Source organism: Salmo trutta, unplaced genomic scaffold (assembly GCF_901001165.1).
Source record: "Salmo trutta unplaced genomic scaffold, fSalTru1.1, whole genome shotgun sequence".
NCBI classification, from domain to species: Eukaryota; Metazoa; Chordata; class Actinopteri; order Salmoniformes; family Salmonidae; genus Salmo; species Salmo trutta.
Genome location: NW_021823212.1, coordinates 28363 through 47210, shown reverse-complemented (window position 1 = coordinate 47210; position 18848 = coordinate 28363). Strand labels below are relative to the sequence as shown.

The following is an 18848-nucleotide window of genomic DNA, read 5'->3' as shown; positions in this document are numbered from 1 at the left end:
AGGGGAGAGAGTGCATGCATACAGATCCAAACCTTCTAGAGAAGAGGAGAGGATGGAAGGACGAGGGGAGGGGGTAGGGGAGAGGGGAAGAATGAAAGTAAGGGAGCAAGGAGAGGAAAGGATGAAGGAAGAAAAGGGATGGAGGAGAGGGAAGGGGAGAGAATGAATAAGCTATGCGTGCCAGCCAGAGGCTGATGATGAGAGTTATTTCAGCATCAATGACCTCCCTAACCCTACACACACACACACACACACACAGGCACACGCACACGCACACGCACACGCGCACACTCAAACGTCACATTGACCTTTTACTCTGTGTCCCTTTACTCTAGGAAACTGCCAGGCAGAGGAAGACGCACACACACACGCACGCACGCTCGCACGCACGCAGGCACACACACACACACACACAAACGTTGCATTGACCTTTTACTCTGTATCCCTTTAATGAGACAGCACTAGGAGACTGCCAGGCAGAAGACACACACACACACAGCTAGACACAGTGCTGGGGGAACCTGCCAGCCAGGCGTAGACTAGCATCAGTCATGTGTCATTACGACCAGGAGAGAGGGACATCAGAGGGGACATCAAGCCAACGCAGAGAGGACACATATAGCACAGCCCACCCTGTGACTCAGCCACACACACATACACACACACACCAGGGCTTCCGGAAAACGTGTGGCGAGGCGACATTTGCCACAGCCCTTTTCAATCAGGTGTAGCGCCACACCGCTGATTTAGGTTTAAAAATATAATATTGATGCAAAGCCTTAAAAAGAGGGGCACAGTGCTGTTCTTTAGACCGATTTGCCTCATGATTTGTCTCATTTGCTTCATGATTTGACAACTGGCACAACTTCTCTGTCCTTCACATTGGAGTTCTGCTGCATGCTCTTTGCGTGTCTTGACCAATCAGATTCATGGAAATCGCAGGTCGAAGTGGTCCGGGCACAACGCACAAACTCAAGGCGCCCGCTCCACTTTCCTCCGGTTGCAACCTGTTCTCATTTCGTATTATTCTTTACATCAACCTGAGACACACCATTTACATGTATGTTATGTTTTGTATGGTTATATAAGACCGATAGATACTTAAGGCAGAAACTAAAGGAGAGTGATTGGTGAGGGTGGATGGATGGATGGATGGATGGGCATATAACGCGAACCTCTAGCAACCCAAAGTTTGCAAGTTCAAATCTCATCGCAGACAATTTTAGCTAATTAGCTGTGGTGTAAAGACAAAATACTTTAAAGTACTACTTAAGTTGTTTTTTGGGTATCTGTACTTTACTTTACAATTTATATTTTTGACAACTTTTACATTTACTTCACTACATTTCTAAAGAAAATAATGTACTTTTTACTTCATACATTTTCCCTGACACCCAAAAGTACTCATTACATTTTCAATGCTTAGCAGGACAGGAAAATGGTCCAATTCACACACTTATCAAGAGAACATCCCTGGTCATCGCAATAGCCTCTGATCTGGCAGACTCACTAAACACAAATGCTTTTTTTGTGAATTGTGTGTTCGAGTGTGCCCCTGGCTATCCGTAAATAATAAAAAAGAAAAGAAAATCTGCTTTGATTAATATAGGGATTTTGAAATGATTTCTACTTTTACTTTTACTTTCCAGATTTTAGCAATTACATTTACTTTTGATACTTAAGTATATTTAAAAACAAATACATTTAGACTTTTACTCAAGTAGTATTTTACTGGGTGACTTTCACTTTTACTTGAGCAATTTTCTATTTAGGTATCTTTACTTTTACTCAAGTATGACAATTGGGTACTTTTTCCACCACTGCTAATTATAAAAGACTTGATAATTACTTACTACTTTTTAGCTAGTTTGCAACTACTTAGCATGTTAGCTAACCCTTCCCCTAACCCTAACCCTTTTAGTTAACCCTAACCTTAATCCTAACCCAACCCTAACCTTAACACTAACAAGCTAACGTTAGCCATCTAGCTAGAATTTGTAACATATCATACGTTTTGCTAATTTGTTACATATTGTATGTATTGCAAATTCGTAACATACTGTATATTTTCCAAATTCGTAACATATAATATGAATTATAATTCCTAACATATTATACAAAATGGGTGATGGACATCCACAAATGAATACATACCATACAAAACATAACATAACATAGAGTGTCTCGGATTTAAGTACAGAATAATATGTAATGCTCTGAGACCAGGTTGCCGGTATTTATTTAGCAAGCGCGGTAACCCATCACTCCCAACAGAGACAAGCCAAAACTCTTCCATAAATGTAGCAGCCTATACACCTAAACACTAGAGATCTGACATGCTGTCTGATCAACTGTGGGCTACTAACAACAGCTGCGTAGTCTAGCCTACTATGCCCTCTGGCCAGGGTAAACGAAGCTCCTTGTGTACTGTATTTAAAGCCCCCATTCGTTTCTGAGAAAAGGTGAATGGGATCAAATGTGTTTTATATTCAAAGTTGGGCTGACTGGGCTACCTAGACTTTTTCAATCCAAAAGTATTAACTGGAATGAGTCAATAAACACAATAGCTGACATAGACTGTGAGTTCATTTTTTATTAGTCCTACAGTTGCATAGCGGAGGACTATACAATGCAAACCTGCATAAAGCAAGCTCAGCCCTGTGAGTTTTATTGTCCAACAAAGACACACTTTCTCTGTGTCTTTGTATAGGAAACACCCCTAGTTGTTCTTTAAAATATAATTCATATGAACAAGTACAAGGTTGCTGCAGTTTGACAGGGTTTTCATCCTCCCCAAGTCCAGGAGTTTTTTTTTAACCACGTGATCAGAAAAACTCTGGTCCATCATAGCCCACATTAAACCTTTTCACAAGAGATTAACCACGATATACCTTATAAGGTCTGGAGTTTTACGTGGTTAGGTTACCAGGAAAAAAACGTCACATTTTTCACCTTGTTGGCTCGGGTATTCAAAACAGCAACCTTTCAGTTACTGGCCCAACGCTCTAACCGCTAGGCTACCTAATGTTCTTCTTGAAATGGGAAAACATAATTATGCCTTATTGTGCCTTCACGACCCAGAAACTGCACATCATATGTCATTCATTTATGTGGAGAGAAACATTGATGAGTTACCGGATGAGAGGAGCTGCAGTGTGTGTGTGCGTGTGTGTGCGTGTTTGTGTCTATGTGTATATGTGATCTGGAGTGAGTAATGGAACTGTCTCAGGCCAGTTGGGAGGTTAGTTGTTGGTTGATGTGGTAGGGCAGGGAGCGTTCTGAAAAACATGCAAACCCTTATGACCTATTTCTCTACTGACTCTGTATCAACCCTGGGTTCAAATACTATTTCAAATCTTTCAAATATTTTTAGCATTTGCTTTACCCTGCCTGGAGGGCCAGGTGGGCGAGTTTTACACTTTCAAGGCTTTTCTAGTGGTTCCATGGCAACAGACAAGCTCAATCAAGCACAGATGCAGTATTTGAAATGATTTAAAATTGTATTTTTTTTACACAAATCTGCTCTTTATAGCAGGCCATGGGAGCATGCATTTCACACCCATATATCCACATCAACGCTGGCACATCTTGGAAAAAAATACTCAATAAAAAGAAAATGAACAGCATTCCGCTACCTATACAGAATTGTCACTTTTCGGGGTCATGCATATGAGAGATAAAATATGTACTATGTACTATGCCCACCACTCCCCTCCCAGCCACCTAAACACACTACTTCCACCTGAGGACAGGAAGTGTGCACGTAGACAGGTAGTTTTGGAGAGATGTAGTTAAAGAACAACAGCGGTGTGTGGTTGTGACTGTATGTGACCAAAAAAAGGAAAAGGGAAGTGAAGGGTAGTAGAAGTCATACTTTTCGCAAGGGTGTTTCGGCCGACCGGATTTTCTTGGGAGATATCTGTGAAGAGAGCAACAGAATTAAAGTCTTGTTTCCCCTCTTCAGAGATATCTCCAATGGCAACAGTGTTGTTCTAGAAAGTTTCACCAAAAAAATGTTTTTGTGTAGTTGCTGCAGATGTCTAAAACCTTTTTTAAGTTAGAGGTAGAATGTCAATTGAGGTTAAAGGTTAGACAGGAAGTATTTAAATATATTTCTGATGTCATATCTTGTGATGGCATGTCCTCTCGCTCCTATTCTCCCAAACGCCAGTGGCTCCTCATAGACTAGCGTAGCTTAGCGTAGCTTAGCGGATAATGCTAAAGATAATACCCATATTTCTTTGAATAAGCTACCGCTACAAATGTAGCCTAGAGTTGTGCAATGCAGCACTGCCAAATACGGACCATTTCAAGACCGGTAAGTTTAGAAGCAGTAAGGCTAAGCAGGCTACGTATGCTGCTTATTTATTTATCGAAGATGATGGTCTATTGCTATGAGAATATTTATATTATATTTATATTAAACTGTCGTTAAGCCCGATGTGACATGGGTCTTCTGACTAAGTGCTTAGCTTCAAGGATTATTTGCACTGTTGTTGTCAATCAACGACAATTCTTTATCAATTACTTTGTCAGTAGCAGCTATTCAGTTTGATTATTAACTATCAAAACAGTTGCTGAAACGATAAAGTGTATGTCCGTGTTGTGTGTCGTTGGCTTATGTCAGTTTATTGTACAGCGAATAATGACAATAAATAAAAGTGCAAGCAGGTGTAGTGACACACAGAGCACAGGGTGTGAGGGCTGAGAGCCGGGGGGCCGGGGGGTAAAACATGCAGTATGAGTGGGACTCCACAGACAGGGAGCAGGAGAAGAGTAGAACGGCTACACTGACACTAGCACAGGCTGGGCCAATAGGTCTAGGACGCCTATTTACAACAGCTAGCACAGGCTGGGCCAATAGGTCTAGGACGCCTATTTACCACAGCTAGCACAGGCTGGGCCAATAGGTCTAGGACGCCTATTTACAACAGCTAGCACAGGCTGGGCCAATAGGTCTAGGACGCCTATTTACCACAGCTAGCACAGGCTGGGCCAATAGGTCTAGGATGCCTATTTACAACAGCTAGCACAGGCTGGGCCAATAGGTCTAGGACGCCTATTTACAACAGCTAGCACAGGCTGGGCCAATAGGTCTAGGACGCCTATTTACCACAGCTAGCACAGGCTGGGCCAATAGGTCTAGGACGCCTATTTACAACAGCTAGCACAGGCTGGGCCAATAGGTCTAGGACGCCTATTTACAACAGCTAGCACAGGCTGGGCCAATAGGTCTAGGACGCCTATTTACCACAGCTAGCACAGGCTGGGCCAATAGGTCTAGGACGCCTATTTACCACAGCTAGCACGGGCTGGGCCAATAGGTCTAGGACACCTATTTACAACAGCTAGCACGGGCTGGGCCAATAGGTCTAGGATGCCTATTTACAACAGCTAGCACAGGCTGGGCCAATAGGTCTAGGACACCTATTTACAACAGCTAGCACGGGCTGGGCCAATAGGTCTAGGACGCCTATTTACAACAGCTAGCACAGGCTGGGCCAAAAGGTCTAGGACGCCTATTTACAACAGCTAGCACAGGCTGGGCCAATAGGTCTAGGACGCCTATTTACCACAGCTAGCACAGGCTGGGCCAATAGGTCTAGGACGCCTATTTACAACAGCTAGCACAGGCTGGGCCAATAGGTCTAGGACGCCTATTTACCACAGCTAGCACAGGCTGGGCCAATAGGTCTAGGATGCCTATTTACAACAGCTAGCACAGGCTGGGCCAATAGGTCTAGGACGCCTATTTACAACAGCTAGCACAGGCTGGGCCAATAGGTCTAGGACGCCTATTTACCACAGCTAGCACAGGCTGGGCCAATAGGTCTAGGACGCCTATTTACAACAGCTAGCACAGGCTGGGCCAATAGGTCTAGGACGCCTATTTACAACAGCTAGCACAGGCTGGGCCAATAGGTCTAGGACGCCTATTTACCACAGCTAGCACAGGCTGGGCCAATAGGTCTAGGACGCCTATTTACCACAGCTAGCACGGGCTGGGCCAATAGGTCTAGGACACCTATTTACAACAGCTAGCACGGGCTGGGCCAATAGGTCTAGGATGCCTATTTACAACAGCTAGCACAGGCTGGGCCAATAGGTCTAGGACACCTATTTACAACAGCTAGCACGGGCTGGGCCAATAGGTCTAGGACGCCTATTTACAACAGCTAGCACAGGCTGGGCCAATAGGTCTAGGACGCCTATTTACAACAGCTAGCACAGGCTGGGCCAATAGGTCTAGGACACCTATTTACAACAGCTAGCACAGGCTGGGCCAATAGGTCTAGGACGCCTATTTACAACAGCTAGCACAGGCTGGGCCAAAAGGTCTAGGACGCCTATTTACAACAGCTAGCACAGGCTGGGCCAATAGGTCTAGGACGCCTATTTACAACAGCTAGCACAGGCTGGGCCAATAGGTCTAGGACGCCTATTTACAACAAATAGCACAGGCTGGGCCAATAGGTCTAGGACGCCTATTTACAACAGCTAGCACAGGCTGGGCCAATAGGTCTAGGACGCCTATTTACCACGGCTAGCACGGGCTGGGCCAATAGGTCTAGGACGCCTATTTACAACAGCTAGCACGGGCTGGGCCAATAGGTCTAGGACGCCTATTTACAACAGCTAGCACAGGCTGGGCCAATAGGTCTAGGACGCTTATTTACAACAGCTAGCAGCCACATACTAAACAGAATCCCTTCAGAAGCCCCTCTAATGCTTCCTAAAGGAGTAGTGTTATATACAGGCATTACAATTTCAGGGACTGCTGTGGTACACTAGCATAGGCTAAAGCACGGTGGTGAAATGCTTCTGACTGTTGAAGAGTCAATTTGCCTGTGTATTAATTGTATCTGGCCCTATCGAATAAACTAGCATATAAATGAGTCATTGAAGAAAAACACAGCATAGGAACATTTAGGGACAAGGCAGAACACAGACACAGAGGAGGAAACACGGGCAATTCACTTTACACTGTCATCTGCAAAGAGATTGTATCCAATTTGTTTTGTCAAGACAAATGATAGGATATTGAATTTCTCTTAACAATTACTAGTTACGGCAGCAGTTTTGTTACCTGCACGTTTGGCAATAAGCTCGCCACTAGCCAATCAGTTTGTCCAAAGATACCTCCGACTTTTGTTATCTGCACGTTTGGCAACGAGCTTGCCACTAACCAATCAGTTTGGCCAAAGATACCTCCGACTTTTGTTATCTGCACGTTTGGCAACGAGCTTGCCACTAACCAATCAGCATGGCCAAAAATACCTTAGTCTTTCATGGCCATCCAATCATCCCCTTAGGTGTTGGTAAGTCAGTTATAATAAGTCGATTGTAAACAGTTAATTGTGCAACTGGCTGAATTAAAGGTATGTAAGTGACTGGATGTATTAGACACTCCCAGGATCAATAATGGAACACTGAAGAATATAACAATCAACCTGTGAATAGATTAGTATTTCTGGAGAGCTCAGGTACTATCAGAAGTTCAAGGTCTATATGTTTTATCTAGGTCTATGACTTCTTAGAGCCTTGAGGAAGCTTGTACATGTTGTGGAACAGCCTGGTCTCATAGACTAGACGTAACATAGTAAACGTACATCCGGGTACACTTAAATTAGTATGATATGTTATTTTGGTATGGTTACATAAGACAGAAGGTTACTTAAGGCAAAAACTAAAGTAGGGTGGTTGGTCGGGGTGGATGGGTTGGCATATAACGCGAACGTCTAGCATTTAATTAGGTAATTAGCAACTTCGCAATGGCTTACTACTTTTTAGCTACTTTGCAACTACTTAGCATGTTAGCTAACCCTAACTTTAACCCTTTAACCTAACTCAAAACCCTAACCTTAACCTTAACCCAAACCCTAACCCCTAACTCTAACCCCTAGCCTAGCTAGCATTAGCCACCTACTTAACATTAGCCACAACAAACAGAACGTGACATAATGTACGAATTGCAATTCAAACATATCATACAAAATGGATGATGGACCTCCAAAAATGAATACATACCATTCGAAACGTAACATATCATAGCATCCCGGATTTACATTTACTATGTTACATCTACCCCGTAGAAGAATTGACCATCTTCCCTTCACATAAAGACAACATAACAGCTCATAACATGTGAATGGAGCCAGACTGGTGCTCAAGGACACCCGGTGTGTATAGATAGGTACAGTAGAGAGAGAGAGAGAGAAGGGGGGCATAATATATAGAGAGGGAGAGAAATGGAGAGGGAGTGAAAAGGAGAAAGGAAAAGTATTTGTATTTATTATGGATCCCCATTAGCTGCTACAAAGTCAGCAGCTACTCTTCCTGGGGTTCAGCAAAATTAAGACAGTTCTATACAATTAAAAGCATTACATTTCACAACAGATTTCACAACCCATTAAGTAAAATATAATATAAGAAAGGGGATTAAAAAGGGAGATAGAGAGAATCCGAGGGAAAGAAAGAAGGAAAGAGACATGAATGAGAGAATAGAGACAGACAGAGAAGCACCGTTTGTCTACCCGTTACTCTACCTTCATAGGAGCCAGCTGTATGGGCGTGATATAGGAGGGGTCTACCATGGGCTTCGGCCTGTTGGCTGTGTCTGCCAGGAGACTCTGCCATTGCTGGGGCAGGCCCGTGAACTTCTGCTCCCGAGCATCGAAACCCGTGTGGACCCGGTGCTCGAAGTTAGACGGAGCTGAAATCTCCAGCCTCTTTTTCTTCTTCCCAAACATGCTGGAAAACCTGGACAAACCTGGGAACAAACAGAGATGTTTTTATTCAAACCTGGGAACAAACAGAGATGTTTTTATTCAAACCTGGGAACAGACAGAGAGATGTTTTTATTCAAACCTGGGAACAGACAGAGAGATGTTTTATAAAAAAAACAAGCAGGTCCCGACAGACAGACACAGCAGACTTAGTGGTCCAAACCCACTATTTGGGAAACACCGTATTCGATGAATAAGTACATTATGAAGTCGATATACTGTATGTTATTGGGACACAGGCTGCAAGAGATAGTCGAGATATCTCCCACTTCAACACTTATAGCATCCTTAACCTTTACTTTATGTTCCTTTTTGCAGTATGTTTCAGTGAGGTAACTAGCTGGAGAAGTGGATGTGGGAGAGAGAATCAATGGTTTAGCCTAGTTAGTTTATGCAGTACAATAAAATGTTATCAGGTATCCTCACTGGGAGATTTAAACACACACACTGCATAAGTGCATGCACACACACACACACACACACACACACACACACACACACACACTTCACGTACTAATTAACATTGAAAATCAAGTCTGAAATGTCAAAGTGGAAATGACAAACTTCCGAAGCCTTTTTGTATCCCTGTCTTCCTGTCTCTCTCCCCTGTAGGAATATTGTCTTCCTGTCTCACTCCCCTGTAAGAACATTGTCTTCATGTCTCTCTTCCCTGTAGGAACATTGTCTTCCTGTCTCTCTCCCCTGTAGGAACATTGTCTTCCTGTCTCTCTCCCCTGTAGGAACATTGTCTTCCTGTCTCTCTCCCCTGTAGGAACATTGTCTTCCTGTCTCTCTCCCCTGTAGGAACATTGTCTTCCTGTCTCTCTCCCCTGTAGGAACTTTGTCTTCCTGTCTCTCTCCCCTGTAGGAACTTTGTCTTCCTGTCTCTCTCCCCTGTAGGAACTTTGTCTTCCTGTCTTTCTTCCCTGTAGGAACTTTGTCTTCCTGTCTCTCTCCCCTGTAGGAAAGTTGTCTTCCTGTCTCTCTCCCCTGTAGGAACTTTGCCTTCCTGTCTTTCTTCCCTGTAGGAACATTGTCTTCAAGGGGAAACAAAGCTGTTTCTCTGTCTGTATCACCGCTCCGGACCTCCGTCGTGCCAGCCTGACCTAGCAACACACACCAGCCCTGCCAGGCCAGCTGCAGAAGCCATGGTAAGTAGACAGAGGGACATATGGTCAGAAAAACACGCTTAGGAGAAGAATAGGCTAGTGTGTGCATTCAGCCTTATCTAAGTCAATAGGAGGATGTATGGGGGGGATATCTTTGTCTCTGTAACTTTCTCACTAATCATTATTCACAATTCATTCATGATTATCTGTAATCATGGTAGCATTCACATCAATGTATAAGTGTTCAGAAACTCATTTTATTCTTGTTTACAATAAAAGTGACTCCAAAATGACACAATACATTATATACCATTCATTTCTATTGAGCACAACATAATCCTAAACACAACCAAAACAAACTGCAAATACATCCAACAAGTTTGTAGAGTCACAAGCCTGATGTAGTCATTGTGTGCAAGGAATATGGGACCAAATACTTAATACACTATAAGTGAGTTTGTACAAATACTTATGACGCCATCAAATGGGGGGACTAGAAACATATACTGCTAAAAAAAATAAAGGGAATACTTAAACAACACAATGTAACTCCACGTCAATCACACTTCTGTGAAATCAAACTGTCCACTTAGGAAGCAACACTGATTGACAATACATTTCACATGCTGTTGTGCAAAATGGAATAGACAACAGGTGGAAATTATAGGCAATTAGCAAGACACCCCCAATAAAGGAGTGGTTCTGCAGGTGGGGACCACAGACCACTTCTCAGTTCCTATGCTTCCTGGCTGATGTTTTGGTCACTTTTGAATGCTGGCGGTGCTTTCACTCTAGTGGTAGCATGAGACGGAGTCTACAACCCACACAAGTGGCTCAGGTAGTGCAGCTCATCCAGGATGGCACATCAATGCGAGCTGTGGCAAGAAGGTTTGCTGTGTCTGTCAGCGTAGTGTCCAGAGCATGGAGGCGCTACCAGGAGACAGGCCAGTACATCAGGAGACGTGGAGGGCAACAACCCAGCAGCAGGACCGCTACCTCCGCCTTTGTGCAAGGAGGAGCAGGAGGAGCACTGCCAGAGCCCTGCAAAATGACCTCCAGCAGGCCACAAATGTGCATGTGTCTGCTCAAACGGTCAGAAACAGACTCCATGAGGGTGGTATGAGGGCCCGACGTCCACAGGTGGGGGTTGTGCTTACAGCCCAACACCGTGCAGGACGTTTGGCATTTGCCAGAGAACACCAAGATTGGTAAATTCGCCACTGGCGCCCTGTGCTCTTCACAGATGAAAGCAGGTTCACACTGAGCACATGTGACAGACGTGACAGTCTGGAGACGCCATGGAGAACGTTCTGCTGCCTGCAACATCCTCCAGCATGACCGGTTTGGCGGTGGGTCAGTCATGGTGTGGGGTGGCATTTCTTTGGGGGGCCGCACAGCCGTCCATGTGCTCGCCAGAGGTAGCCTGACTGCCATTAGGTACCGAGATGAGATCCTCAGACCCCTTGTGAGACCATATGCTGGTGCGGTTGGCCCTGGGTTCCTCCTAATGCAAGACAATGCTAGACCTCATGTGGCTGGAGTGTGTCAGCAGTTCCTGCAAGAGGAAGGCATTGATGCTATGGACTGGCCCGCCCGTTCCCCAGACCTGAATCCAATTGAGCACATCTGGGACATCATGTCTCGCTCCATCCACCAACGCCATGTTGCACCACAGACTGTCCAGGAGATGGCGGATGCTTTAGTCCAGGTCTGGGAGGAGATCCCTCAGGAGACCATCGGCCACCTCATCAAGAGCATGCCCAGGCGTTGTAGGGAGGTCATACAGGCACGTGGAGGCCACACACACTACTGAGCCTCATTTTGACTTGTTATAAGGACATTACATCAAAGTTGCATCAGCCTGTAGTGTGGTTTTTTTACTTTAATTTTGAGTGTGACTCCAAATCCAGACCTCCATGGGTTGATAAATTGGATTTCCATTGATTATTTTTGTGTGATTTTGTTGTCAGCACATTCAAGTATGTAAAGAAAAAAGTATTTAATAAGATTATTTCATTCATTCAGATCTAGGATGTGTTATTTTAGTGTTCCCTTTATTTTTTTGAGCAGTGTGTATTGCTTTAATTTCTGATTGGTAAAACAGATAAAAATATCTTCAAATAAAAGGTGTCATTATGTACTGTCGCCTCATATAAAAATTTGTGTATACAGTGAGGGAAAAAAGTATTTGATCCCCTGCTGATTTTGTACGTTTGCCCACTGACAAAGAAATGATCAGTCTATAATTTTAATGGTAGGTTTATTTGAACAGTGAGAGACAGAATAACAACAACAAAAAAAACAGAAAAACGCATGTCAAAAATGTTATAAAATGATTTGCATTTTAATGAGAGAAATAAGTATTTGACCCCTCTGCAAAACATGACTTAGTACTTGGTGGCAAAACCCTTGTTGGCAATCACAGAGGTCAGACGTTCCTTGTAGTTGGCCACCAGGTTTGCACACATCTCAGGAGGGATTTTGTCCCACTCCTCTTTGCAGATCTTCTTAAGGTTTCGAGGCTGACGTTTGGCAACTCGAACCTTCAGCTCCCTCCACAGATTTTCTATGGATTAAGGTCTGGAGACTGGCTAGGCCACTCCAGGACCTTAATGTGCTTCTTCTTGAGCCACTCCTTTGTTGCCTTGTCCGTGTGTTTTGGGTCATTGTCATGCTGGAATACCCATCCACGTCCCATTTTCAATGCCCTGGCTGAGGGAAGGAGGTTCTCACCCAGGATTTGACGGTACATGGCCCCGTCCATCGTCCCTTTGATACGGTGAAGTTGTCGTGTCCCCTTAGCAGAAAAACACCCCCAAAGCATAATGTTTCCACCTCCATGTTTGACGGTGGGGATGGTGTTCTTGGGGTCATAGGCAGCATTCTGTCACGCCCTGGCCATAGAGAGGTTTTTGTTCTCTATTTTGGTTAGGCCAGGGTGTGACTAGGGTGGGCATTCTATGTCCTTTTTTCTATGTTTTTGTATTTCTTTGTTTTGGCCTGGTATGGCTCTCAATCAGGGACAGCTGTACATCGTTGTCGCTGATTGGGAGCCATACTTAGGCAGCCTGTTTTCCTTTGGGGTCTTGTGGGTAGTTGTTTTCTGTCTTGTGTGTTCACCTGGCAGAACTGTTGGCTTTTGTTTTCTTGTTTTATTTAAAGTGTCATTAAAGTTAATATGAGCACTTACCACGCTGCATCTTGGTCCCCTCTGTCAGACGATCGTTACACATTCCTCCTCCTCCAAACACGGCGAGTTGAGTTGATGCCAAACAGCTCCATTTTGGTCTCATCTGACCGCCACACTTTCACCCAGTTGTCCTCTGAATCATTCAGATGTTCATTGGCAAACTTCAGACGGGCATGTATATGTGCTTTCTTGAGCAGGGGGACCTTGCGGGCGCTGCAGGATTTCAGTCCTTCACGGCGTAGTGTGTTACCAATTGTTTTCTTGGTGACTATGGTCCCAGCTGCCTTGAGATCATTGACAAGATCCTCCCGTGTAGTTCTGGGCTGATTCCTCACCGTTCTCATGATCATTGCAACTCCACGAGGTGAGATCTTGCATGGAGCCCCAGGCTGAGGGAGATTGACAGTTATTTTGTGTTTCTTCCATTTGCGAATAATCGCACCAACTGTTGTCACCTTCTCACCAAGCTGCTTGGCGATGGTCTTGTAGCCCATTCCAGCCTTGTATAGGTCTACAATCTTGTCCCTGACATCCTTGGAGAGCTCTTTGGTCTTGGCCATGGTGGAGAGTTTGGAATCTGATTGATTGATTGCTTCTGTGGACAGGTGTCTTTTATAAAGGTAACAAGCTTAGATTAGGGGCACTCCCTTTAAGAGTGTGCTCCTAATCTCAGCTCATTACCTGTATAAAAGACACCCGGAAATCTTTCTGATTGAGAGGGGGTCAAATACTTATTTCCCTCATTAAAATGCAAATCAATTTATAACATTTTTAACATGCGTTTTTCTGGATTTTTTTGTTGTTATTCTGTCTCTCACTGTTCAAATAAACCTACCATTAAAATTATAGACTGATCATTTCTTTGTCAGTGGGCAAACATACAAAATCAGCAGGGGTTCAAATACTTTTTTCCCTCACTGTATATCAAATAAAAAATGCTGGTGTATAGAGCCAAATTCAATGTTTTAGCTTTACTGTCCAAATAAATACTTAGGGAGTGTATCTCACTCGGAGTGCCTGAGGAGCAGTCTCATGAGCCCCTGCAAAGACCACTCAAGTAGCTCTGGCCAGTAAAAGTGCCTGATAAAAAAGTTAGGACCTCAACAAGTAGAAGTTGCCGTTGCCTGATAGAAAAGCGATAGAGGAGCGAGGACCCAGAGCTGATAGAATGATTAATGGAGACTTTCTCATTCAATTTGCTCACACTCCCTCAGGAGAGATCGCAGGCTGATTTAGGGAGAGAGGGAGCAGAAAAGGGAGTGAGAGAGGAGAGGAGAAGAAAGGGAGGGAGGGAGTAGAGGACAGGTGGTGTGGTCAGGAGATGAGAAGGGAAAGAGATGGAGTTATTATAGGAGGGAAAGGGGAGGAATGGAGGCGATGGAGTGGCAGAGTGGCACACTCACACACACACACACCACACACGCACACACACACACACACCACACACACCACACGCGCACACACACCACCCACACACACACCACACACGCACACCACACACACACACACCACACACACCACACGCGCACACACACCACACACACACACACACCACACACACACACACACACACACACACATAACTAGCACGCCTTTCACGTCTCCAAAATAACCAGCTAACATGCACATTCCTGCATTATCTGACTCCATCTCCCCTTATCCATATTTGACCTGCCAATAATCTCCTTACGAACTGCGGCCATGCCAACAAACCTTTTCCTCATTGGCTGAGTGCCAGTAGCATCTTTACTGATTGGCCGAAGGTGTTTGACCTGTTACTATTCTTATCCCTAACCACCAGTGTGTCCTCTTGAAAGTAAAACAGCCGCAATCAGCCACTAATAGAAAACATTACAACTACTAAAAATATAGAGCCAAGTGAATTACCTCAACAACTGCACTAAAACACACTGAATGAGATACACTATCTCTGGGTGTCAGTGACAGACACTAGCTAGCTTCCCTAACTAAAAGCCAGCAGTTGTATAGATTGGGGGAGTGGGCCCAGCAGGGTGTACGGCCCAGCAGGGTGTACGGCCCAGCAGGGTGTACGGCCCAGCAGGGTGTACGGCCCAGCAGGGTGTACGGCCCAGCAGGGTGTACGGCCCAGCAGGGTGTACAGCCCAGCACCGACCCACCTACAGTAATTGAACTAATGAAGGGTTTGATGGTTAATTGACTAGTTGAATCAGGTGTGTCAGTGACAAGATGGATCGAAAGCCTGTACTCTCTTTAAGTCCTGGAGAACACTGACACTACACACAGACAGAGAAGCTCAGCCCCAGCAGCTCACTTAGGGGGATCGCATCAGGATTTTGAGCAGGGAGAGAGACGCAAGCCAAGGGGCAATGTGTGTGTTTTGGGAATGGGATTCCAGAGGTTAGCAGGGCGTAAGGTTCCAGAGGTTAGCAGGGCGTAAGGTTCCAGAGGTTAGCAGGGCGTAAGGTTCCAGAGGTTAGCAGGGCGTAAGGTTCCAGAGGTTAGCAGGGCGTAAGGTTCCAGAGGTTAGCAGGGCGTAAGGTTCCAGAGGTTAGCAGGGCGTAAGGTTCCAGAGGTTAGCAGGGTGTAAGGCTTCCCAGGCCTGGTTGTAAGAGGAATACTGGCACAAACTGCTGGACTGCTCATCCAGGCACACACACACACACACACACACACACACACACACACACACACACACACACACACACACACACACACACACACACACACACACACACACATAAACACACATTCACCCTGGCATATGCACACTGACATACATACCCCACACACACAAAAACAATGTGCGTGACTGGCTGCGTACTACCAACACATGAAGTAACAGTACAGAGCAGGGTTTGAAGTGAACAGCATTTAGACGAGGAGGCCTCTGAATTCCCTCTATAGGAAAACCTACTTCATGCACAGGTTGTCTTAAAAGTCACTCCAGAAACTACTGAGCTGTAATTTATCAGCAGATTGCAAAGCACTTCATTGAGAATAATAATGTCCCAAAGATTATTGCAGCCAAGAGTTACAATGTTACTGGGATGAGGAGACAGTAGCCTGGTCACGAAAAAGACAATAACATGCTATTCTAGGTAACTGATATAGAGAGAATGGTATTGTTCATAAACAATGCATAAGTAAGTACTGCAAACACGAGTGAGTTTGTGTGTACGTGTGTGTACGTGTGTGCGTGTGTGTGTGTGTGTTCAAGTCTGAACTGCAGGAGTCATTGAGAGGGCAGCTTTGCTCCACAGTCAAGTTGTGGTGTGTGTCTTAGTCAAGTTTCTAAACAGGTGTTATGAGGACCTTACATAACCCAGTTCAACCCCACACAAACATATACTGTACCACCAAGGTGCAATATACCCCCACACACATTCATAGACACCAACCAAGTTCTGGACTCAGACACACAGACACAGACACACACAGAGACACACATTTCCCAGCATGGCAGAACGTCCTCAACACAGAGTAAGAGGGGCAGGGATCCTGATTCCCAGGCTGATTTGTCTCTAGCCATCTGTCGCCATCTGAGCCACGGCAGGCACTTCCCCTGTGCCCAAAACCCTGCGCCCAAAACTCAGCCACAACACACACACGCACGCACGCACGCACGCACGCACACACGCACACGTCCGCAATAGTGTGTGTGTGTGTGTGTGTGTGTGTGTATGTGTGTGTGCCTGTATGAGCAAGCATGTATGTGTGTGTGCGTGAGTATGTCCAAGGGTTTATCAATTCATGGGCGCAAGTGTGTGTGAGGTGGGTGAGTTTGTGTCTATTTTTGGTCCCTAGGCATATGTTACGTTATACTGCAGCAGGGCTAGTTAGGAACTGGGTTACAGCACTCCCTCCCACAGCGCAGTGTTTCTTTGAATGATCATGCTAAACTCACTGCATGTTAGATTCTCACAATGTGTTCACGTCATAATTTGGGATCTGAGGCATAGAGAATTCATTTAGCTACACAAGATGCACATATATCACAAATATGAACATACTGTCTTTGATTTTCTGACATAAATTTAAATAGAACATAAAACATAGCTGCAATTCCTATTTAGACACAACAAAGGTGTTACAAATGTAGACATTTGCCCTCCTTCTCCCTCCACCCCCAGCCCCAAGGCAGAGGAGGCATTTCTGAAACACACAAATATTATGCTACAGTTTTGTCCCTGTCATCTTCATACAAGCAGCATTTCTTATAAAGGCCAGCGAGTTCAGATGTGGGCCACCACAATCTACACTGAGCTATTGCCAAAAAATACATCTTCCCACTAAACTAAACCCACAACTAGGGTGTTGCTAACTCCATGTTCAAACGTCTTGAGCCATCAAAGCATCCAATCACAAATCACCATCCCACATCGTCATCCCATCATGAGTCTGTGGCCTGACAGTCTCACGCGCTACAGAATTTTCTGTTGCTACTGCACCACATGTACAGTACTGTACTGTACCACACATGGTTGCCAAGTTGGACACTTTGTATTCACTGTACCAACCCAATGACTGTTGAATTATCTTAGGCTCTTGTTCTTCAGGTGTTGTTCTCTGTTGTGAAGTGGTTGTTGTTTATTTCTGTTCATTTTGTTCTATCAAGATGTTGTTACCTCAAGATTTTTTAATTGGGTCCAAAATTCATGTTTATATCGACGCTCAGATCCATCTACCTGTAGAGGTATATTCTTCCTGCGGTAAACCATTTCTGTTCTTGATCAAGTTTGGATACATCTGGTTAATAGTTGGCTTTTTATTCTGCTACTCATAGCTTTGTAAACGCTTGGGTCCCTATACATACTTCCAGGAATGGGGTCAGGTTCAGAATTCAGTATTAATCTAACAGTCTGCCCTCAAACTCAACTCTGGACCTTGAAGCCAGTACCACTGCATATTTTCATTGTTCCCCTCTAAACAGGGACTGATTTAGACCTGGGACACCAGGTGGGTGCAATTAACTATTAGGTAGAACAGAAAACCAACAGGCTCCGGAGCTCATAGGGTAAGAGTTGAATACCCTGGTCTATAGTATGACCAAGTTTAAAACTCCTAGAAGTCATATTTTTGATGTTTTACATTTCATTGATAATAGTTGTCTCTGACAGTCAGAGAGAAACATATCAGGGTATTAATACTACACCATCCACATGTCAGCTTACCTGGTAACGGAGTCATACTTCCTCTCAACCAATAGAAATGCCCCATTTCAACAAGGCATTTACAGCCCTACATTATGAGAACCGGTACAGTCCTAGTATCCAGCAACCAGAGTCCTCCAGACCAGTCCTTTTTATTCTTCAGTATTATTATTAGTCTACTGTACTTTACCCAATTCAACCTGATAAACAAAGTAAGGAACGTAAAAACATAATCCACCGCAATGGCATGGGTTTTCAGGCCCAATCCCTGTAGAAGGCTAGTTAGTTAGCCAGCCAGCGAGCTAGCCTGTTCTGTCTGCTAAATCCCAGTCAGAGACAGTACTGTAGATAAGGACAGGAACAGACCGGAAAACTGCAGACACCAACAGCCCAGCCAAGCTATGGCAAGGCACAGCCAGACAGCCTGGACACGTCCCTTTCCCTTTCACTATGAGATTCACCCTGACGGCCTCGTCCCAAACTAAATGCTCACAACCATCACATCCATTCTCCCTAAGGCTTTCTGCTCTGCATCCTCACGTAGACCTTCTGGTGCCATTGCTGCTGCTGAGTGTCAGTGTGTGTATGTGTTTGTGTCTCCTGTGTCTTGTGTCCTCTCCCTGATCGGAAC

General features: G+C 44.7%; 1 protein-coding gene across 1 annotated transcript; it reads right to left on the bottom strand.

Moving 5' to 3' along the window:
* Positions 1 to 3834: 3834 nt before the first annotated feature.
* Positions 3835 to 18610, bottom strand: LOC115189695 (serine/threonine-protein kinase PAK 5-like). Its single transcript, XM_029748235.1, has 3 exons — positions 18239 to 18610; positions 8547 to 8770; positions 3835 to 3919 (listed from the first exon to the last, which is right to left on the bottom strand). The coding sequence occupies exons 1-3, from the start codon at positions 18282 to 18284 to the stop codon at positions 3869 to 3871; spliced, it is 321 nt and encodes a 106-aa protein (XP_029604095.1). The 5' UTR covers positions 18285 to 18610; the 3' UTR covers positions 3835 to 3868.
* Positions 18611 to 18848: the final 238 nt, after the last annotated feature.